A 23,335-nucleotide genomic window follows, 5' to 3' on the forward strand; every position below is an offset into this window, starting at 1 on the left:
CTCTACTGTCCAAGCCCGAAATGACAGAAAACCCAGTTCTGCCTTCTGGACATTTGCTTGGTAACTTAAAAAAAAAAAAAAAAATGTACTCTTGGGCTGAAACCAGGTTTTCCAAGTTTTGGTTCATAATAAGTAGTTTTTAAACATTTAAAAATAGGGGTGTGTAATAAAATGCTGAGAGACTCTCCGGAGATTGCTGCTGCTGGCACTTCTCTAATAGAAAGCATACGCCATTGAGCTAACATTTTGTTCTTTGACTGAAGAAGAAAACAAAGCTGTTAAAAGCCGGTAGGCTCATTTCCAACAGCAATAGCATTAATATCTTTCAAGTCACTCCTAACCATAGCTAATTAGAGGTTTATGGGGGATGGCCCTTCCTGAAGGGTCACCTCAGGTTATGTAGCCCACAGATATGCTGCTGACTGTTGGCGACAATGGATTTGTTAAGAATTTCAGCTCGAGGTGATTATCTTTTTTTGTTCTTTTGCTGGTGTGTCTCTTATTTTGACTGGCTGAGGTTGGGTTGGACGATGAGGCCCTGATTCAAAGGCAGTGCTAGGTTGTTGCTGGAGATCTGCAGTGACAGGTTGTTGAAAACTTATTAGTCTGACGTTTTAACAGCCTGCACTGGGATGGAAATCTGCTCCTTCACTGGAAAAACTTAGAAAGGAAAACATGAGCTCGAGGTGAAATCAGTCCTCGTTCCAAATTTGCTGTCCTCTGGCACCAGAGTGCCAAAGGCTGCCACAGTGTTCAGAGTTTCAGGCCTCGCTGTGCCACCCACACCGTAGATGGACTTGGGGGCCACTGTAAAGTAGGAGACCCTGAAAATGCACCCTCTGGGAGCTGGGGACACTGTGATGGGTTCAAGACTAGGTGCTGATGGCTTCGGCAGGAGCAGAAGTCCGTCCAGCATGAGGTTTCAACTGTGTGGTTAGGGGTTGTCCTTTTGCTCATAGCCATTGTGTGTAATAATCCAAAAAGAAGCATAAGGAACACCTCAGGCTTGGCACCCATTCTAAGGTAGGAATGGATAAAAAGATTGCGGCCAATACTATTGTTAAGAGCTATCATAATTATTTGTTACAAAGCTAAAAGAATTCATTAAGCATCTTTGCTCTTTAAAAGCAAACCTGGCGTCTCTAGCCAGTCCAGATTTTTTTTAAATATTACGATTAGACCCTAGTTTCCTCCAATCTCAACTGTGACTGCAGCTGTGATTAAGCCCTCTATGCGGCAGACACAGCAGAGTTTGCTCCCATACTCAGCGGCTACTTGAAAGATCCTGAAAGGGTTTCTGGGCTTTGCATAAACAGCTGCCTCTGCCCAAATGGGCCCCCTCTTTTGCCAGGCAACTCCTTCCTATCCTTCAGACAGGCCTGTGGTCATCTCTTTTTGGAAGCTGTCTCTGATAGCCCTAGGTAGCTTTGGGTGCCCACCATTGGGGTGTCCATAGCCTTCTATATTCTGACTTCAAACCAGACTATTAACTTCCTGAGACAGCATCTAGCCTAATCTCATTGGATTTTGTCTCCAAACCCATGGTACAGTGCCTGCACAGTGTAGGTACTCAATACTGATTAATTTTGAATGATCATTTATTCATTTACTCATTTGATAGAGATTAATGAAGTTGCAAGCTTCCATGCCCTTTAGGGACTTTGGTCTCTTAACAGAAGCTTTTTTTTTTTTTATGATCTACAGACCTAAAACATTTTCTCTCTAGACCTATCTCTTAGGCGTCTGGCTTTGATTAGTATCATTCAGTTCTTTTTAGGGGGAAAATGTGAGATGGGAGGTGAGGCAGAGGTTTTAAAATGTCTTCTCAATGTCAAGTTTCCCCTTTCATCTCCCCACTGCAGCTCCATAGTCTGTGGCTGCATCTGATGGCAGCATTTACCAGTATACACACTTAAATCTCCAGGAAAAGAAGTCTCTTCTGGTGCTACCCAGATAATCTTAAATCTCAAGTATAGCCCACTGAATTTCAGTAAATAATTATTTATTCATTCATTTAATTAACATTGGGAGTGCCCATTATGCATTAATAATCGTGATAGATGCATAGGGGTTCAAGGGTGATCAAATAAAACAGATGCATCACCATACAGGCATGTGTCTTATTAACTAAAGACCTCACTAGAGAAATTCTTCTCTGGCAAACTGGCAGGATTTAAGTACTTAGAGATGGAGTGAGGGTGTGGATGAAGGCAGCCTGCACTGAAGCCTGGCCCATCCAGGTTGTCTCTTTTGCTCCTGGCATAGGTGACATGTACTTCACTTTCCACCAAATAGTGGCCGTAGTTAACACTTCTTCAGCTTAGCAAACTCAGTTTTTTTCCAAAATGAATCTACAGGTCATGGGCTCTTTTTGTTTTGATTTAGTTTAATGATCTAGCAAGCACAGTCATGGAAGTGTTGGGGTTTTCTGCATTTCTACGGTAGCATCCAACATTTAGTCACGAGCAACATGGGTGTCAAGGGGCAACTGTGCCAATAGCTTTCTAATCCCTGGACCACTGCCATGGTGGAGTGTCCTTGAAGCCAACAACTTCAGTGATGCCTCCTGCTTCTCCACATTCCCAATGGTAGCCTACCACAGCTTCCCTCATAAGCCAGTTTTGCACTTTTTCTGAGAGGCCCGTCCTTTAGCCTGCTCCTCCAATGATTTTACAAGCATCTACTTCCATGTATTAGATTCCTTTCTGCTATAAAATAAAACTCTAAGGATGGGAAAGAAATAACAACAAAAAAACACCATGTATTACTTATTTGCTGATAATATTTGACTCGAGAGGCCCGGTGCACGAAATTCGTGCATGGGTGTGTGTGTGTGTGTGTGTGTGTGTGTGTGTGTGTGTGTGTGTCCCTCAGCCCAGCCTGCACCCTCTCCAATCTGGGACCCCTCGAGGGATGTCCGACTGCCTGTTTAGGCCCAATCCCGTTGGCATTGGGCCTAAACAGGCAGTCGGACATCCCTCTCACAATCCAGGACTGCTGGCTCCCAACTGCTCGCCTGCCTGCCTGCCTGATTGCCCCTAACCACTTCTTCATGCCAGCCTGATCACCACATAACCACTCCCCTGTCAACCTGATCGATGCCTAACTGCTCCCCTGCCGGCCTGATTGCCCTCCCCTGCTAGCCTGGTCACCCCTAACTGCCCTCCCTTCCTAGACTGATTGCCCCTAACTGCCCTCCCCTGCCAGCCTGGTCACCCCAAACTGCCCTCCCCTGCAGGCCTGGTCCCTCCCAACTGCCCTCCCCTGCAGGCCTTGTCCCTCCCAACCGCCCTCCCCTGCAAGCCTTGTCCCTCCCAACTGCCCTCCCCTGCAGGCCTTGTCCCCCTCAACTGCCCTCCCCTGCCGGCCCTCTTGTGGAGGCCATCTTGTGTCCACATGGGGATGGCCATTTTTGACCACATGGGGGCGGCCAACTTGTGTGTTGGAGTGACAGTCAATTTGTATATTACCTCTTTATTATATAGGATTAATTGCTTGCAGAAAACAGTATTACCTCAGCTGACACTGGGCAAACCTCTAAGCAACAAGAATTTCTGTTTTGGGTTTTATTTGCTAATCTTTCCTTCCATCCAAAGATATCAAGACACCTCCCCTAAAACGATTAGCTGCAGGAGGCATCTGAGAGACTATTACATACTGATGATAGTAAATATGCATGAAAATAAAGACTGGGAAAGCTATTTTTGAGGCAGAAAAAAAAACATTAACTGGTTTAAGAAAGCTAGAAGTACTGCCAACTGAACAATGTGTGAACATCTTACTGTCTTTAATGTTTTTTACTTCTTTCAAGTATTACAGGTACAATTATTATGTGAATTTTATTGTCATTTAAGAAAAAATTTTTCTTAAGAAAAAGAGATTTGCTGAATACTTTAGTGTGATTTTAGAAAGTATACCTTTTCACAACTAATTTTATGATGAAGGTAATGAAAAAATACAGTTCATTAAGAGAAATATATTTGATTGTACTTTTTTCCTGGAACACATGATTTAGTTCATGGAAATTAAATATTTTTAATTAAAAATACTAAGATAGATGTGGTATTTTACAAAATTCATTTTGTTCTTGCTGAATAAAAGGCAAATTTTAGATTTAATATAGAAAATTCTTTGTTTTAATATATTTTATTGATTTTTTACAGAGAGGAAGGGCGAGGAATAGAGAGTTAGAAACATCAATGAGAGAGAAACATCAATCAGCTGCCTCCTGCACACCCCCTACTGGGGATGTGCCCGCAACCAAGGTACATGCCCTTGACCGGAATCGAACCTGTGACCCTTCAGTCCGCAGGCCAACGCTCTATCCAATGAGCCAAACCGGTTAGGGCAATATAGAAAATTCTTAATAAATAAGAATTAGCAAGCAGCTGTGAAATATTCTGACTTTAAAAAATTAGAAGTATTTCTTCATTTTCTTCATTTTTAATCCTAAATAATAGTATGACAATTAAAATAGAATTTTAACAAATGAGTTAGGTTTATTAATTTGTATTTATGAGTTACAATCTTATCTACAATAATTTAAATCATTCCTATTCTTAACGGATTAAAAACTAATCTTGCAATAATACTGTGATGCAAATAATATTACCTTGTTTTACAAATGAAAAAGCAACCTTGCCGGCGTGGCCCAGTGGTTGAGTGTCCACCTATGAATCAGGAGGTCAAGATTCGATTCCTGGTCAGGGCACATGCCTGGGCTACAGGCTTGGTCCCCAGTGCAGGGTGTACAGGAGGCAACCGATCAATTATTCTCTCTCATCATTGCTGTTTCTGACTCTCCCTCTCTCTTTTTCTCTGAAATCAATAAAAATAGTATTTTAAAAGAAAAGAAAAAGCAACCTTGCTGGTGTAGCTCAGTGATGGAGCTGCTAGCCAGGAACCGAGAAGTTACTGATTTGATTCCCAGTCAGGGCACATTGCCAGGGTTGCAGGCTCAATCCCCAGTAGCGGGCATGCAAGAGGCAGCCTATCAATGATGTTTCTTTCCCATGGATGTTTCTATTTCTCTATCCCTCACACTTCCTCTCTTTCTAAAGATCAATATAAGCATTTTTTTTTAAATGAAAAGGCGAGTTTTGTAAAACTGAATAAGTTGCATTTGAACTTGGATCAGTCTAATCCAAAACCTACATTCTAATAGATGGCAACTCATTCAAACAGCTACTGGCTAATGAATGAGAGAAGGGGATGTAAATAGACATAGTCTTCTTGGCCAAGGCAATGAGGAAGCCAACAGGAGCCAATATTTGGGAATCTATGTATAATGGTCAAGCATCAGGTAAGCTGTCAGCTTCCATTCTCTCACTCATTGGAAGGAAGTATTCTATACTGTGTGATATCTCTATTCCTCAATTTTCTACTCTTTTAAAAGAGTATAATGAAAGTATGAGATGCTAAATGTACAGCACTTAGCTCATAGCATGGGATGAATATATGTTAGCTGGTCCACAGTATTTATTAAGGGCCTGGTATGTAAAAAAGCACCAGAGTTGCAATAATTAGGCATGTTAGCAACACTAACTGTGAAAGTGGCTTGCTTCTTCATGGTCCAAGAGGGTGATAGGCATTACACATGAGTTCCTGTGCAGCATATCCTATTTGCTATGGGAAGAATGCATGATCCAGCTGGATCTGTCCCTGGCAGGACTCTAGCCCGTTGGATAGAGATTTTGAAAACTATGCCCTCCTATTTGGAGGCAATGTTGACTGGGAGAAATGGGCATTAACAAGGAGAGTTGGTCTCAGTATTTCAGGCACAGAAGACAAAACCAAGATGGAGATTCTATGAAGAGATGAGAATCTGAGAATTAGGTACAAGCCTGGTGATCACAACCAAATCAAAGTCAAGGCCTTATAACAGAGGAGTCTGGCTGGGAATTCTGCAAGGGAGAAAGGCGGCAGCACCTGAGAACCCAGGAGGGCATGAAACCTTCCCCTATGGCAGATCCTGCAGTTTTCTGAAACTTGGACCCCATGGCTTAACCCAATTAATCTCCTAAACTGGGTCAAAATTCTTGGTTGCACAGCAAGCAGATACTTGGCAGACAAGGCTCCTTAAGTACTAGTATCAATGAGAAAAAACACTGGAAACCATCGGGGTTTTTTTTTTTCCAAGTCATGAGTACAATCAGATTCCCCTCTGGGCATTACTTTAAAATCTATTACCATTATCAGGTAACTTTACAAAGCAGGGCAATTAAAGGACTAGTTAGAAGTGCCTCAGGCATTTCTCAGGCAGCCAGACCAGGAAGAGGACTGCCTCAGAGTCACCAGAAGGGCCACCCTGATGGCCCTTGCTGCTCAGTCATTAGTTTGTGTGGTTAGTGAACCCTGGCAGGCCAGGGCTATTAAGGAATGCATGTGTCATGGGAGTTTCAGAAACTTCTCCTGGCCCTGGCCGGTTTGGCTCAGTGGATAGAGTGTCGGCCTGCGGACTGAGGGGTCCTGGGTTCGGTTCCGGCCGGGGGCACATGCCCAGGTTGTGGGCTCGGTCCCCAGTGCGGGGAGTGCAGGAGACAGCTGATCAATGATTCTCTCTCATCATTGATGTTTCTATCTCTCTATCCCTCTCCCTTCCTCTCTGAAATCAATAGAGAAATATATTTTTAAAAAAGAAAAAGAAACTTCTCCTGGTTTTTGTAAGGTTTGAGGTGCAGGAAACGGGAGTCGGAGATCAAGGCAGGTTAAAGAGGAAGTTTATTCCGCACTAATGAGCGAGATTCATTACAGAGGAGGGTAGAAAGACCAGGTTTAGAGGAGGGGGAGGAGGGGAAGAAGGACCTCAGCCGGGCTGCCTTGCAGACTGGGAGAGACAGCAACACGTGCAGCTGTGAACATTCCTTTTGAGGGGAGGAACAGGAAGGGGTTGGGCCCAGGGCGGAATGGGAAGGGGTGGGGCCCAGGGCACTCGGCACGTGCTGATTGGTGATTGAATGTCTTGGGGATGTCCCGGCAGCAGATCCCGGTTACGTCATAACTCCACCCACCAGTTGGGGGGAGGGAGGATCTATCAGTTTTGTGTCCAGGAAAGAGAGCAAGACCCTCATGGCATCACCCTCACCCACACGCATCTGGCTCTTGAGGGACATATGTAAGGCTGCTCTTGGGCTTTGGGTAGCTGTGAGAAGTTATACAACCTCCAGCCATCTTTTGCTACAAGTCCATGCAACTAAAAAAAGGAAAGCTCTTTAGTCCTAGCACATGTGTGGCCTTTGTCCTTAACAAAGGGTCAGGAACCACTCCAGTTACTTCCTTATAGAACCCAGAATATGAACTGATAGAACTTGCTAGCGAACAATTTGTTTTGCCAAGAAATTGAAAACATTTTAAATGATCTTTCATTTAAAAATAGTTATTAACTCTTTCAGGTCATAAAAAATACCACTTTAAAAAGCAGGTGATGCAGGAAATGGATGCTAGCAATTTGAAAGCTTTTAACCTCTGCCAAAACACAGACAAAACAGGAACTGACAGTCAGTCCAGACGCCATGGTCATTAATCCTCACATTTGCTTTCTGATATGGCTTTGTGGCATATATTAGCATCCCTTGTTACTTACAAAGAAATGAAGCATGAAGAGATTAAAGTGGCATGATAAATATCACTCATAATACTCTTCATGCAATATCTAATGCCCTTTTGCAACCTTCAGACTCACCCTGTCTTCCTCTTCTGCAATCCATTCTCTTGACTCACCCAAGCAATTTGGTCCCTTTTCATGGCCCAGAGCCAATTGCCCATCTCTTTGTGAAACAATGTAAGCTACTCCAGAAAATGGGATGATTTGAATGTTATTGAGCCATCCTCTCCCCACTCAACTTGCCCCTCTTGGTGCCAGCAGATTTCTAAGTTATGGGTGAAGAACATGAATTCTCACATTGTCTTATAAAGTATGCATTGTACATACAGTTGATCCTTGACTAAGTGGGAGTTAGGGGTGCTGATGCCCCACCCAATGGAAAATCTGCATATAACAAGACTGCCCTGAGCATAAGTGGATTTCCAACCAAAGATGGAAAATACTACTATAATAAAGATTGACAGAAGTGAAATTAAACAAGTGAACAGTGAAAGAAAGAGGAAAATGGGCAGAGTAGCAGGTCTTCTGTCTTACTAAAAATTATGTAGTGAGAACAATTTCAGCCTAGTACTAAGTGGCCTCTGTAAGCCCAAGGTAAATGGGTGCCAAGAAGCAGTATGCAAAGGGCCATTTTTATATTTGGAGTGTTGCAAATGGGGGCAATTCTTTCTTATTAAGAAATAGTTGAAGCATAGAAAACAGTTTAGAGAATAATTTAAGGAACAAACCATTCCAGTAGTTCTCCCCCCACCCACCCATCTGCAATTTTGTTTTCTGTGGTTTCAATTACCCGCTGTCAACCGTGGTCTGACAATATTAGATGAACATTTCTAGAAATAAACAATTCATAAGTTTTAAATTGCCTGACATTCTGAGTAAGTATGATGAAATTTTATGCCCTCGCACCAAGGATGTGAATCATCCTGTTATCCAACATGTCCATGCTTTATACGCTCCCCACCAGTTAGTCACTTAGTAGCCACTTTGATGATTAGATGGCTGTCACAGTATCTCGGTGCTTGTGTTTAAGTCATCCTTATCCTATATAATAAAGAGGTAATATGCAAATTGACCATCACTCCAACACACAAGATGGCTGCCCCCATGTGGACACAAAATGGCCTCCACAAGATGGCCTGCAGGGGAGGGCAGTTATGGGCGATCAGGCCAGCAGGGGAGGGTAGTTGGGAGGGACCAAGCCTGCAAAGGAGGGCAGTTGGGATGACTGGGCCAGCAGACAAGGGCAGTTGGGGGCAACCAGGCCAGGAGGGGAGGGGAGCTGAGGGGGACCAGGCCTGCAGGGGAGGGCAGTTGGGGGGGACCCAGGCCTGCAGGGGAGGGCAGTTGGGGGTGACCAGGCCTGCAGGGGAGGGCAGTTGGGGGAGACCAGGCCTGCAGGGGAGGGCAGTTGGGGGAGACCAGGCCTGCAGGAGAGGGCAGTTGGGGGTGATCGGGCTGGCAAGGGAGGGCAGTTAGGGGCAACAAGTCCAGCAGGGGAGGGCAGTTAGGGGTGACCAGGCCAGCAGAGGAGGGCAATTAGGGGGAATCAGGCCAGCAGGGGAGCAGTTAGGCATCGATCAGGCTGGCAGGGGAGTGGTTAGGGGGTGATCAGGCTGGCAGGCAGAAGTGGTTAGGGGCAATCAGGCAGGCAGGCAGGCGAGCAGTTGGGGGCCAGCAGTCCTAGATTGTGAGAGGGATTTCCGACTGACCGTTTAAGCCTGATCCTTTCTTATTTCTTAGGAGGATTTTAAAAATATATGCAGGTACCAACTATTAGGCAATCACATACATAAATGTGGTCTAGTCTGAAGTAACTGATATCTCTGGAGCTTGCCTTATATAAAACTTTTAAGTAGCAAGTTAAAACTAAGATATAGACAAGCAAGTTGATATTTTCATAAGTCTCTGGGTTAGGCAGAAGCACTTATGAGTGCCACTTTTTCATCATTTTCATCCCTCAGGTGGTCCCAGATTGGAGAGGGTGCAGGCTGGCCTGAGGGACACACACACACCCCGTGCACAAATTTTGTGCACCGGGCCTCTAGTTTTACTTAATAATGGCCCCAAATTGCAAGACCAGTGATGCTGGCAATTCAGATATGCCAAAGAGAAGCCATAAAATGCTTCCTTTAAGTAAAAAGGTGAATGTTTAATTCTTCAAAAAAATATTGCATGCTGAGATTGCTAAAATATACCATAGGAATGAAATTCATGCTAGTTTGCTGAGACGGAGAAGGAGACAACCACATTCATATAACTTTTATTATAGCATATTGTTATAATTCTATTTTACTCATTAATCTCTTACTGTGTCTAATTTATAAATTAAACTTTATCATACACAATTATGTGTAGAAAAAAACATAGCATATAGTATATATTGGGTTCAGTACTATCCATAGTTTCAGAAATCCAGTGGGGTTCTTAAAACACATCCCCATGGATAAGGGGAGACTACACCATAGAAAAAGTTGATAAGTCCTGAATGCCCTTCAGCATTCATTATTCTGTATATCTTCCCTCTCCCTGAATTTGATGTTCATTATTCACTGCCTGTTTTTATGTTATTCCTGTAAATTAATGTATCTATAAACTATATGTACTATTTTTAGATATTTTCAATAAGATAAAAAATGAAGAGAGCTTATTGCCTAACATTTTATTTTTATATGATTTAAATATTAGATATGTATTATGTGATTTGAAAATTATATATATTTTATGATTTTAACATTACATGTTTTATAATATTTGAACATTATACAGTATGAATATTTATATAAGACAATTATGTATATATTTTTACAGTGTATATAGTCCTAGTTCATTCATTTTAACTACCATGTAGTATTCCAAGGTGTGAATAACATATTATTTAACTAAGTTATATATGAAAATTTTTCTGATTATCAGTTTAGAAGATGACTTGCTATGTTACAGAGTAATGCACACTTCAGCTTAGGTAATTTTTAAGTAGAATCTAATAAAATTTTGCCAATTTTTCTTCAAAATGCTTCTATCATTTGATATTCTAACCTATAATGTGTAGGAGTATTCATTTCTGTACATTTTTATAACACTTGTTATTGCCAAATTTCTAAGTGCTGCCATAGGAGTGAGTTCAAAAAAAGCCTCATTTTATCTTTAATTTATTGGTTCCTAATTATTACTATGATTGATTGAATATATTCTGTGTTTATTGAACATTCAAATTTCCTCTTCCATAAATTGCCTGCTCATGTTCTTTATACATTTTTCTATTTGTTATTTTCTTATTTCTTGGGAGGATTTTAAAAATATATGCAGGTACCAACTATTAGGCAATCACATACATAAATGTGGTCTAGTCTGAAATAACTGATATCTCTGGAGCTTGCCTTATATAAAACTTTTAACTAGAAAGTTAAAACTAAGATATAGACAAGAAAGTTGATATTTTCTTAAGTCTCTGGGTTAGGGAGAAGCACTTATGAGTGCCACTTTTTCATCATTTTCTTACTGTTTTTCTCCCCAAGTTCAGAGAATTAAGTATAGGCTACTGACTTTGTGCTTAATAATATCTGTGCTTGATTGCAGAGTGGCTAGTTTAGAATAGCTTTGGTGCTATATAAGGACCAATGTTGAGAAGAATTAACTTAATATTATTAGATCTAATAGATTGCATATCTCCCACTCTGGCCATTCCTCCTCTTAGAAGCACACAGAATCATTCCTAGGCAGGAGCATGAGGCATGCAGGAAAAATCGATCCCAACTTACCTCTCAAATACTTTACTTTCAGGGAATTCTCTACTCATGACATAAGTTCCTAGACTCAGGTAACCCAGGAGAACATGAGGAGTAGAAAAATATCATGGTAATGTCAGGTTACATAGACTTGTTGCCTTGAAAATGCTGGTATGAAATCTTAAAATAATGATGGCTTTTTTTTTTCTTTCAGAGGTGTGGTGAACTCTTGTTTGAAAACCCTGATCAGAATGTCAAATGTGTTTGCATGCTAGGTAAGAAGGCTTTTCATTTTAGATACATTAAGCATGTTGATGTCACGTGACTTATTGTTGTTCTGTTGCCTTATTAACTGTCTCTTGTTCCATATTGCAGAGGCTTATAGGCTTTATATGGGTTTAAAGACATCTCTAACACATTTATCTGTGGAACACTTGATAAAAAAAGGTTTTGATTTTAATAACTGTCAGTAAGTCATGAACCATGACTTTTCTTAGATCATCAGCATAACACAGAATTGGGTGCTTTGTATTCAGGGGACTGTGATGAAAAAGCAAGAAGAATCAGACTAATTTTTAGACTAGAAATGATAAGCTAGGTAAGTAAACTATTAAGAATTTACATCAACCCAAAGCCCTTACTCACAATGCCTGGGAGAAATACATATTCGAACTAATCTGAAGTCAGCACAGTTACCCACACTGACTTGTTTTTTTGTGCTACAAAATATACAATAAACTAATTTTTACAGAGCTGAAGTTACATGTATGAATTTATAATATTAAAATTATAGTTAAGGCATCTAATTCTAAAAAATCAACAGTCCCTTACTATGAAAGTACATGACATAAGGATTCTAACTTTAAGCCTGTTTTCATGAATTTTATTCACACTTGCTCTAGGAATGAAGCAGTGTAGTATTTTCATTTTTCCTTTTTATCTCTTTCTTTTAGTATTGGGTATGTCCAGGTCACCATTAGTCCATATCAGAATTGAGTCTAGTGAGATTATAATTTCCTAATACTTAAAACGTGTTTTGGGCTTTTTGGATGGTGGGATCATGCGTGACTTTTATTTCTTTCTTTTTGTCTCTCTATATTTTTCAAGTGTTCAACAAAGAGATTCTGAAGATACAAAGATTATATTCTTATTGTTTGTTTGCATTACTAAAACCTCAACCAGACACATGCCAAAATTTGGTAACTTATCCCAGTAGTGAAGTAGACATAATTGGAGGCGTGTTTAGAGTATGAACTGCACTTTGGGTAATCACTACTGGCTGCTACATGTTGGAAATGAGTTGGGGCTGTTATTGAACTTTCTTGTCACAAAGTCATTTTCCCCCAAACAAATGGGTTTTCTGAGACTGAACATGCCGATGCAGAGTGCATGTAATCCCTGCAATCCTGTGCCATGTGTCATAGATAAAAGTGCCACCCATTAACAAACAGCCCATGAAATAGCACAGAAGTTGCCAAATAATATGAAAGTCAGTAACTGAGGTTTGTGGTTCCATGGCAAATGGAAACCTTCCAGAACAAACATGCCGAGTCTGTTGCATCAGGGATGGCCTGAGGGCTCATTGCACAAATGTAACAAAAGAATGTAAAACAAAACACTATGGAACTTCCTTAGGTTCTCCAAATTGTAACATGTAATACACATGCATGCATCCATAGACACACCTGTGCACCCACACAAGCATACACGCATATGTACACACCCAGCAATTTCACATTTCCAAGTTCAAGATCTCTATTTTGTTCCTTTCTTCTTAGCTAGACCCTAAAAAGCATGGAGTTTTTGTCAAGGGAATGAGGTATGTATGCAATTACTTTGCATAACCAGTTAGCTTACTCGCAGTATCCAGAAAAAAAACAAGGAGACATGTTTAAGGCTCTGTACTTCCTAAAGTCTGTCTCAGGTAGAGGGAGATACTGCTGACATAAAACTATATAAAGAACTACATGTATGCTGTGTTTCTACAAATATGTAATTTTGTATATATGTGTATGTATATAATTTTAGTGATAGAAAAAAAATAACCTTACTTGATTCATCATATTTTTTCTGCATTTTATAGCTTTCCAACCATCAGCATGTATTAATTTTATAGTAGGAAAATAAATAAAGAAAGGACCTTGGGGCAGTGAAACTGCTCTGTGTGATACTATAATGGTAGCTATATGTCATTATACATTTGTTCAAACTCATAGAATATGTAACACCATGAGTGAATCCTAATATAAACTCCAATTTCAGTGATGACGATGTGTCAATGTAGGTTCATCGATTGTAACAAATGTACCACTCTCCTGGGAGGTGTTGATGGTAGGGAAGGCTGTGCGTATGTCCAGATCGGGGGTATATAGGAGATCCCTGTACAGTCTGCTCGATTTTGTTGTGAACCTAGCACTGCTCTAAAAAAAAAAATGAAGTTGATTTGTTTTAAAATAAGAAAGGACCTGCTGGTATAAAAGAAGAAAAGAAAGGGAGATAAAAGAGCTGAGGAGAAAGCTGAAAGCAGCACGAGTTGTGGTTCGGTCAGTTCCAGAGAAGTTCTGAGAGGTTGTCCAGGGACAGGACCCTGCAGAAGAACTTTGCTGAGAACTAAGAGACAGGCAAGCCTTTGTTTGGGCTCTATCATCTAGTTGATTGTTTTCTCACAGGAAAATTAAAATATATTGTGACCCTTTTAGCAATCCATCTGTTTTTCAAATAAAAATGTTTTTTCTGGGTCCACTTTTAAAGTAAACTATCCGCTGGAAGGAAATTCAGTGGCTTCCCTAAAATATCTAGCTTTTAAATTACAACCATTACAGTTGTCATTGCAAAGAGCAGTGTTGAATACCAGTGCTCTGCTAAGATGTCCAATCTACAATTATAAACTAATAATAAGGGGGAAATATTGTTTTATATGAAATTGTGCTCATAGTCTGAGCCTGGTTAATCCAGAGCTCATATCACATCTATAATAATAAAAGCATAATATGCTAATTAGACCAGACAGCCGAATGACCTTCCAGATGTCATTCTAGACGTCCTTTCCAGAAGAAGCTGCTGCAGCGGGGGCTGAGGCAGAGGCAGTTAGGGGCGATCAGCCAGGCAGGCGAGCAGTTAGGGGTGATCAGGCAGGCAGGCAGAATGGTTAGGGGTGATCAAGCAGGCAGGCAGAGGTGTTTGGGATGATCAGGCAGGCAGGCAGGGGGTTAGGGGCAATCAGGCAGGCAGTTAGAGTAGTTAGGGATGATCAGGCAGGCAGTTAGAGTGGTTAGGGGTGATCAGGCAAGCAGGCAAACAGTTAGGGGCATCAGGCAGGCAGGCAGAGGCGGTTAGGGGTGATCAGGCTGGCAGACGAGCAGTTAGGGGCAATGAGGTAGGCAGGCAAGTGGTTTGGGATAATCAGGCAGGCAGGCGAGTGGTTAGGGGTGATCAGGCAGGCAGGCAGGCAGGCAAATGGTTAGGAGCCAGTGGTCCCAGATTGTGAGAGGGATGTCTAACTGCTGGTTTTGGCCCGATCCTGAGGGATCGGGCCAAAACCGACAGTCGGACATCCCCCGAGGGGACTGGATTGCGAGAGGGTGCAGGCCGGGCTAAGGGACCCCCTCCCTCCATGCACGAATTTCATGCACCAGGCCTCTAGTATCACATAATAGTCTATAACTACATGATTTCATATTGCTGATTTGTCCCCAAAAAATGGGCATTGAGTAACTACCAACTATATACACTCTTCTAGGCCCCAGAAAAAAACAGCAATGAACAAAACCGACAAAATTCCTGCCCTAGTGGAGCTTAGATTCTAGTCGTTTGTGAGGGCAGGGAAATGGGTGGTAAACACATATACCACATTATTTTAGAGGTGACAATAAAAGCAATTCTACTGTGGAAGGAGTAAGGCAGGGTGCCGGTGAGAGGTAAGGTAATGATGGCAGGGGTGGAGGTGGTGGTGCAGATTTTGATTAGAATAGCCAAAGCGTTCCCTGAGAGGGTGAGCATAGAGTATGTTCAGTAGAAAGATCAGCACTTACCAAGCCCCTGAGCAAAGGGAGTTTGGAGAACACAAGGAGCAGAGGGGCACATGTGGCCGAAGTCCAGGAATGAGGACAGGGACTGAGCAGTGCTGGGGCAAGATCCCCTGAGTCACTGTGGGGACTCTGGGTTTATTCTGCTGGAGATGAGGAGCCACGGGAAATTTTTGAGTACTCGTGTCACGTGATCTAACTTCCATTAAAAAATACTGGTTGTGTTGTATAGAGATCAAAAATTAACAAAACAGGGGGAAAGCGCTTGCAGTATCGCTTTGGAGAAGTGTGTGCTATGGTTCTGGAGTGAGTACTGAAGGGATGTGTTTAGGGAAATAACAAGAAACAGATTTAGTGCCATGTGTTCCATATGTTCCACATAAATCATACGGTTAATGTTCATCTAACTTACAAAGGTCAGCTAGAGGAAGTATGATTTTTAAAGTGGTTGGGGTTTAGCAAGGAAAGGTGATTGGCAAATATCTCTAGAAAGCTTTTCCTCCTTAGGGAGCTCTTTCTTTCCTTGATTTGTCTTTAGTAGCTTTTTCTTTTCTTTTTTTTTTTTTTAATAGAGGGGCCTATCTCTAGTTCTGTGTTTCCCTGGTAGACTCCTTCCTTTCTTAAATGGTAGCTTAGACACATAGCAAATGACCTACTAGTTTCACTAAAAACCAAAGGAAGGGAAACCTCTCCTTTTTCTATTGTCTTTTAAAGTGTTTGCAAGTGTTAACTGAATTAAGCAGGACCAGAGAGTCTCCTTGTGGCAAAAAGCAGGGGCACTGGATTCTTGGAGGGTTGTGCATCCACAACCCCCACCATGCCATTGACCTAGACTAGAATAGCCCCCTCGCGTCTCCCCCTCCCCCGGAGTTGCAACATGGGGGCCCTGAGGACCAGGGGTGCAGCAGTTCTGAGGCTTGAGGTTTGGCCGCTCTGCAGCTCATTTTGTCTGAGAGCCATGGACTGATTCAAATGCCCTTTCTTTGACTTAGTTAGAAAATAAGAGGTATTTTTCTTCTCCCATTCTCCTTAATTTTATTTCAAAGGGGAAAATGTGTGAGAATTTCTTAAGAAAGACAAATCTATATAGAATTTATAAGGCAACTCAATGAAAAAGAGTCCCAAGACACAATATATAATTGTCCATTCAGTTTAGCCAATGATTTGGGGCATCCACTGTAACCCTAGAACTAGTGCTTGATGGTAAAGATAAAAAAAAATTTGTGATACCCCACCCCTCAATGTTCTCATTTCTAGCATTATATAATCAGCCCCTTCAGCTTGATAAGCCAGAGGCTGAGTGGTAGCAGAGAATGGGGCATGACTGGTCCCTTCCCTATGGTAGCATTTATCTTAAAAAGTTTATGGATATTCACAGACACACACCAACCTGGGACCTGGTCATCTGCTCTGAGTTGTTTCATGCTAATCCATATTTTTCTTTTTTTAAAAATCAGCGATGCCTAATTTTATATTAGACTGAACAGTTTGGTTTATGTGCATGCCCTAAACCACATCCTGACACTGGAAGAAAGCTTGTGGCAATGTGAAGACTAAAATAAAAAGGAGACAAGAGGTCCTGGTAGAGAGGACAAAACTGATAACGTTTAGAGCCAATGCCACTTGGCCCATGGAGACTGCAGATCCCCCAGCCAAGGGAGCTGAGGAAGAGAAAGCGAGTGACCCTGAGGAAGTATTCACTTCAGGAGACTTGGCAGGAATACTGTGGCTTTTGAAGAAAGGCCTGTGTTTTGACCACATTAAAACAGATTTAAATTCATATTGAAACAAATGACTCATTACCTCAATGTAAAATAGCTTCTTAATATACATTATATATGTATGTATGTAGTATGTATGTATTTTTCTAGGAATACTTTGGATAGGAACTACTCTTTAATGAAGAGCTAATCAGAGCTCATTGGCACATAATCATATTTCAGAACCTTCCTTGGTTCATTAGAGAGCAAAAGGGTCTCACAGATGAAGAGACACATTTCCTAGTTTGTAAGCAAAGTTGGAAATGTTGCTGCCATCTGTGCTGAGGTTACTGCCAAGAATTTATAGTAAGGTTGGATAGTTTAAGATTTTTCTTTGATTTCAAAAACTTCAAGTCCAAAAGCTCTAGCCAGTAACTACCATACAATAAAGTCATTATTAAGCCTATACTATTTTATGTTGCTTTGGAGAGTTTAGTAGGAGCTGCCTGTTGCCTCACTCCCAGCCATTCTTAATGCCTGTATAATGGAAAGGAACCCCAATGGCTATGCCAGTAAGGAAGAAGGGAAATGGGAGGAGAAGGGAAGAAAAGTAACCCAAATGGAAACATTATAAAAAGTGGTGAATTAGTAAAATGCCATGGTATCATCAACAGTAGCCTAGGAGTATTTTTACTAGAGAAAATCATTAGTTGAATCAGCACCAAACAAACAAACAACAACAAAAAATTGTACCAAAAGTCCTGACATTTATTATTTCAGCAAATATTTATTGAGTATCTACTATGTGTCAGCCATTCTTCTTTGCCTGGGAGGAAATAGCAGTGAATATAATCTCTAATCTCATGAAGTTTATATATTATTGGTGGAGATAAATAAGAATTAGGTAAACATATCCGTATACAATTTCAGATAGTGATAAGGACTGTGCAGAAAACAAAGCAGAATAAGGTGGATACAAGTGACATGGTGGAAGGAGGTGGGTGGTGTTCTTACATTGAGTAGTCTGTAAGAAGACATTCCAGCAGAGAGCCACAAAGGGGTGGGAACAGCAAAAGGACAGAGTCTGGAATGGGATAAACAAGAGTAAGAGTGGAAGGAGATGAGTTCCAAGACACAGTCCTACAGGGCTCTCTAGGTAACTGCTTCTCAAATTTTAAAATGTACACAAATCACCTAGGGATATTGTTGAAATGCTGCAGTCGCTCTGCAATGGGGCCCAAGATTTTGTATATCTAAGTTCCCACATGATGCTGATCCTGCTGACTCCTAAATACATTTTAAATATCAAGGTCTTCATCCAGGATAACAAGTTCACGTTTTACTCTAAAGGCAGTGTTTTGAAGAGGGAATGGCATGTAATAACTTATATTTTCTAGAGCTCACACTTGCTTCTGTGTGAAAAGTAGATTCTACGTGGGCAGTGGGCAAGAATGATGACATTAGTCCAAGCAGAAGATTAGTGTGGTTTGGAGTAGAAAGACTGTATTGGGGTACAAGCAATATTTTGAAGGTCAAGTTGATAAAACTTCCTGATGAATTGGATGTAGTAAACAGGCAAAAAGAGAGAATTCATGAATAGTAAGCCAAGCAACTTAATAAGTGGTGATGCCACCAACTGAGATGGGGAACAGGAAGAAAAGGGGTAGAGAGTGACATGGCTTTGAGGAGGCAGGTGTTAAAGTTTGAATTGTGTCTCCCCAAAATTCATTTGTTAAAATCCTAAGCCCCAGTATTTCAGAATGTGACCTTATTTGGGATAAAGTCTTTACAGAAGTAACCAAGTTAAAGTGAGATCATTAAAGTTGGCCCTAATCCAATATGATTAGACTCCTTACAAAAAGAAAAAGAAAAGAAAAGAAATTTGGATATGCTGACACACATACAGAGAGAATGCCACATGAGTATGAAGATGGTTATCTGTGAAATAAGGGGAGAAATCTGAAACAGAACCTTCCCCCTCAGCCTCAAAGTGATCAACGTCACCCACCCATTGATTTGGGGCTTTTAGCTTCACAGAACTGTGAGAAAATAAATCTCTGTTGTTTAAGCCACTCAGTTTGTGGTATTTTGTTAGAGCAGTCTAGCAAACTAATACAGTGGAAAAGTGGCTCTTTTAGACAGCCCCTCTCTGTGGAGTCCTCAGATGATCTTGAGAAGGAGCACTCCAGGAAGAGGGAACTGCATGTGAGCCTGTGCAAAAACCCTAATATGGGACCAGGTGGTGTCAAAATCAAAATTTTATTTTGGACCCCAGAAAGTAGTGACATTGTTGAGTTAGAGTATTAGAGTAAAAAGTCACTGGACTGAAATTCAAAAGACAGATGTGAATCCTAACTCTGCCACTTATTAGTTGCACAGTGTAAAGCAAGCCCCTTCAACTCTCTGAGCCTTAGTTTCCTCAACATATATGGAAATAAGTCTGTTTCTGCATGGGGCCAAGTGGATACTGGAAATAGAGGAACAGTGCAAAGTATACGATTATCTAACCACTATCTGCACATTTGAAACTAATACAAAATGATATTGAATATAAACTGTAATTGAAAAAGAAAATTTAAAAAATTAAATAAAATAAAAGAGAGGCCAAATAAATAGAAAGATAAATAAATGGAAATGAGTGCCCGTGGCACTTACCTCGCTAGGCTGCTGTGAGGTCCAAATAAAATAAAAATACGAGTGAAAGTAGTTCACAAAGCACAAAATGTTACGTAAGTGCTCGTTGTGGTGATTGTTTTATTGTTTCTGCTGCTATTGTTATTGTTTCCAACCTGATAGAGAATATGCTGGAATGCCATAGCAAATGGACATAATCGTACCTCAGACCTGTAATCAAGGATCAAGGGCCTTGATGCTACAAGGATGCTTGAGAGTCTCTCTTGTCAGCCATCAAGCCATCCATCCTATTTTCTAAATGCTAAAAAGTTCGAGTTCATGTGATTTTAATTATAATCATATTCTATTTAAAGTGGGAAGCAACGGAAGACTGTGGTACCGTAAATCACAAGTCATCTAACCTTATTTAGGTTTTATAAAAACAGGATGGAAATCTTTGAAGTCACTGTGTTTATTTGTTAATACATTGCCCAAAACAAAACAAAAAATTATTTTATGTTTCTCAGAGATGTTTGGATGGGAAGAATTTTTTGCAGGAGTTTTTATTTTAAAAATAATAAGTTCTGTGTCTGTGCTATAAATCAGTACTCAGTTAGTTGAAAGAGAACCCCTACCACTGTTGCATCAAATTTTGCAGGTCATTGAAATAACTAAAAAGTCTACCTGAGCTTTAGTGATAGACTAAGTAGAAAGGAAACCCAAGTAGGTAGATAACTGTGATGTTATTGGCACAGTTAAGGTGGGATGGGAATGCCTATGGGAGAAGAAAGTACAGGAATCACTTTAAAAATAATCCTCCACCCACCCCAACGAAGGGTGGGGGCTTATTTCAATCCAGTTAATATTGTTATTTTCTGTAATAAATGATGTTAGTAGAAGATGCCCAGTTTAGTTGCCTCATGGAAAATAATTACCAAACGGAAGTACCACCAGCTACTTATGCGGTCCTGGCTGTTTTCCCCCATGGCAGGAAGACTATTCAGTCTCCATGTCCCAGGTGTCCTTGGCCCCCATGCTGACACTCGGAAATTACAAACCGGAGAGTGACCCTAGTCAGTGGACAAGACTAAGTCCCCCTAACATCTTAGTCATATAGTGTTCAACATATGTTCTTTCCAGGTGCCTAGAGAAAGGCGGGTCACCTGCTATCCACTCACTATGGTAACTGATTATCTGTAACTAATAGCTGACATTTACTGGACACTTGTCGTTGCCAGACTGTGCTATGTGCTTTCCATTCATCATTTCATTAATCCTCAAAAGAACCCTACAACCTTTTTAATGCCATCAATTTCCTCTTGTTCAAATTTAACCAAATGTACAGATATTTTATTTCATCCTTGTTTTCTTCAAAATACGACATAATTTTTTATTTTCATTTTAGTGATATTTGCTACATTCCCTGAGACACTGACTCTGATATTACCAGGCAATTACAGCTGAGAATTCTAGTGATTTATATTCAGAGATGAAATGTTATTATATAGAGAATTCCAGTGATTTATATTCAGAGATGAAATGTTATTATATGGACCAGGTTAAGATGAAAGCAAAGAAAGTAGATTATTTCTCCCCAAATGGCTCATACTGAACAAACCAGGAAGTAGTTAACGTTGTATATGTTGACTGGGTGACTGTGAAGCATGTGTCACTTCTTAACAGCATACCTGATCAAATAACTCGGTCCTTAAGTCCCAGGAAGTGTATTCTCAATATGTCAGGAATAAGTGACAGACACTTCTTATACTTGAACTAAATCAAGGTTTATAGCTACTTTGCAGATAGACAATCACTATTATTTGGCAAGTCTAAAGTCCTCCTGGTGTAACATTTTCTAGTCCAAAGATTCAAAATCACTTCAATTCAATAAGCATATGTCAAGTTCTAATTGTTTCCAAGATACAGTGCTGGTGATCCTATGAATGCATTTGCAAACCTTCAAAGGTCGCTCTCCAGGGATTCTCCTGGAGATCACACACTCAGATGCCCCCAGGGCCAGGCGGTTCGTGTGTAAGAGTGAAACTGACTGGATTCAATACAAGACACAGTGGTGGTGCTGAGGCCAACCGGAGAGCAAGTGCCCCACTGAAAGCATGCAGCTGCTGTTCAGCTCCTGCCACACCTGCCACGAGGGGATACAGGCACCATGTATTTTTCCAAGAGAATCTGGAAATTCGGTTATCTGTGTAAATAGCTGCTTTGTAAATGTTGGCAGCTAATGTGATTTTCCTTTCTTTTAAATACAATGCAGCCAAGTTCACTGGGCCATCTTTTTGCAATCTCAGTGGGAAAGAGAGATGTGCTAACTGTTCCTACCCCACTCCCCTCAGCAGCTTTCCTCTCTGCCCTCTCACACCCAGAGGGACAACACAAGCATCACCTTCCTTCTACAGGCAACGGTATAAACTTTGGGGACAGTGAAAAGTATGTCCTTCGAAGAAAACCTTGGACTCTCAAATTCAGCCCCTTCCCACCTTCCTTTGGAGAGAGCCAAGTGCAATGCAATACCATCACAGACAAGAATGTGTGCATATTTGAATGTCTACAAGGAAGGAGAGCCTTACAGTGTTCATATGCCTTACAGATCACTGGGGAGCCTCTGTCTGAGACAAGGAAGTCAAAAGAGTGAAGAAGAATTCTCTATATTCAATGTATTGGGTTCAAGGGGACAGCAGGACTTCCAAACTAACACAGCTTAAGAGATTTCAGGTAGATTTAAAATGAGAGGCAAAACTAAAAATTATAGATTTGGAGCTATGATAAAAGAGAGAACAATTAAAGCATGAGAACCGATACCCAATGGTATTGCCAAATATGACACCATGGTCAAGACCAGGAGAGTTACTAAATGGACCTGAATTAGACCTACCCACAGTGGTGAGTTTATACAGTAAGCTACAAAGGATGTCTTCAACGGGCCAAGGAATGAATTACAACAGACAGAAGGATTTGGTAATCTTGGAAACTCTTATGTGAAGATTCCTTATAGAAAAGCAAGGCGGAGAGAAGCCAGAAATGGTGGTGCTCCAGGATCCAGACCACAGGAGATACCAGAGAAATCTATTTATAGTGGGCCCCAGAAAACAGCCCATTTATTACATCCTAGATAATGAACCTAGTTAAAAATGAGTTTGGCATACTAGTAAAAGGCAAGAACTATGTATTCCCTTAGAATGACTTTTATCAAGAATGATTGAACTTAAAATGAATTCCTTCTGAACTTTTACTCTGTATCCCTCCACTAGTATTCTCCAAAGTTCAACTTGTGCTTTCCCGGGCTGCTTGGGGGAGAAGATGCAGCAGAGGAAGCTCTGAGGGTCCTCTAGGTGTCACAGTAGGCTCTCATCCCTTGTAATGGCCCTCAGGAGCCAATTTTACTGTTTCCCCAATGACCACTTCTGGGAGTTTTGTTCCACACCTCTCACAGGGGAGATGCTGCAATGATAAGATTCTGGTAAGCAGGGCAGGGAGGGAGCAAGAACAACAGAACTCAAAGACTTCCTTTTTTGAAATCTCTAGAATTCTTTTTCTAAACATTTCTCGGGATCATTCTATGAAAAGGCATCTTTTTTCTTAGCATTGGACCACTACTAGTATGTCCATATATGGGGAAAGAAAAATCTGTTCTCTGAAATCTGTGTATTCTAA

General features: G+C 40.9%; 1 protein-coding gene across 1 annotated transcript in view; it reads left to right on the forward strand.

The window, feature by feature from the left end:
• The window catches only part of PDE7B (phosphodiesterase 7B), a gene marked incomplete at its 5' end in the record, with an annotated part of 281,891 nt that overhangs the window by 77,628 nt on the left and 180,928 nt on the right, over positions 1-23,335 (forward strand). The window contains one exon of the mRNA XM_080664507.1: positions 11,543-11,603. Coding sequence (XP_080520633.1) covers positions 11,543-11,603 — 61 coding nt within the window. The remainder of the gene's footprint in view (positions 1-11,542; positions 11,604-23,335) is intronic.

Source organism: Plecotus auritus (assembly GCF_963455305.1).
Source record: "Plecotus auritus genome assembly, chromosome: 4".
Classification (NCBI taxonomy): domain Eukaryota; kingdom Metazoa; phylum Chordata; class Mammalia; order Chiroptera; family Vespertilionidae; genus Plecotus; species Plecotus auritus.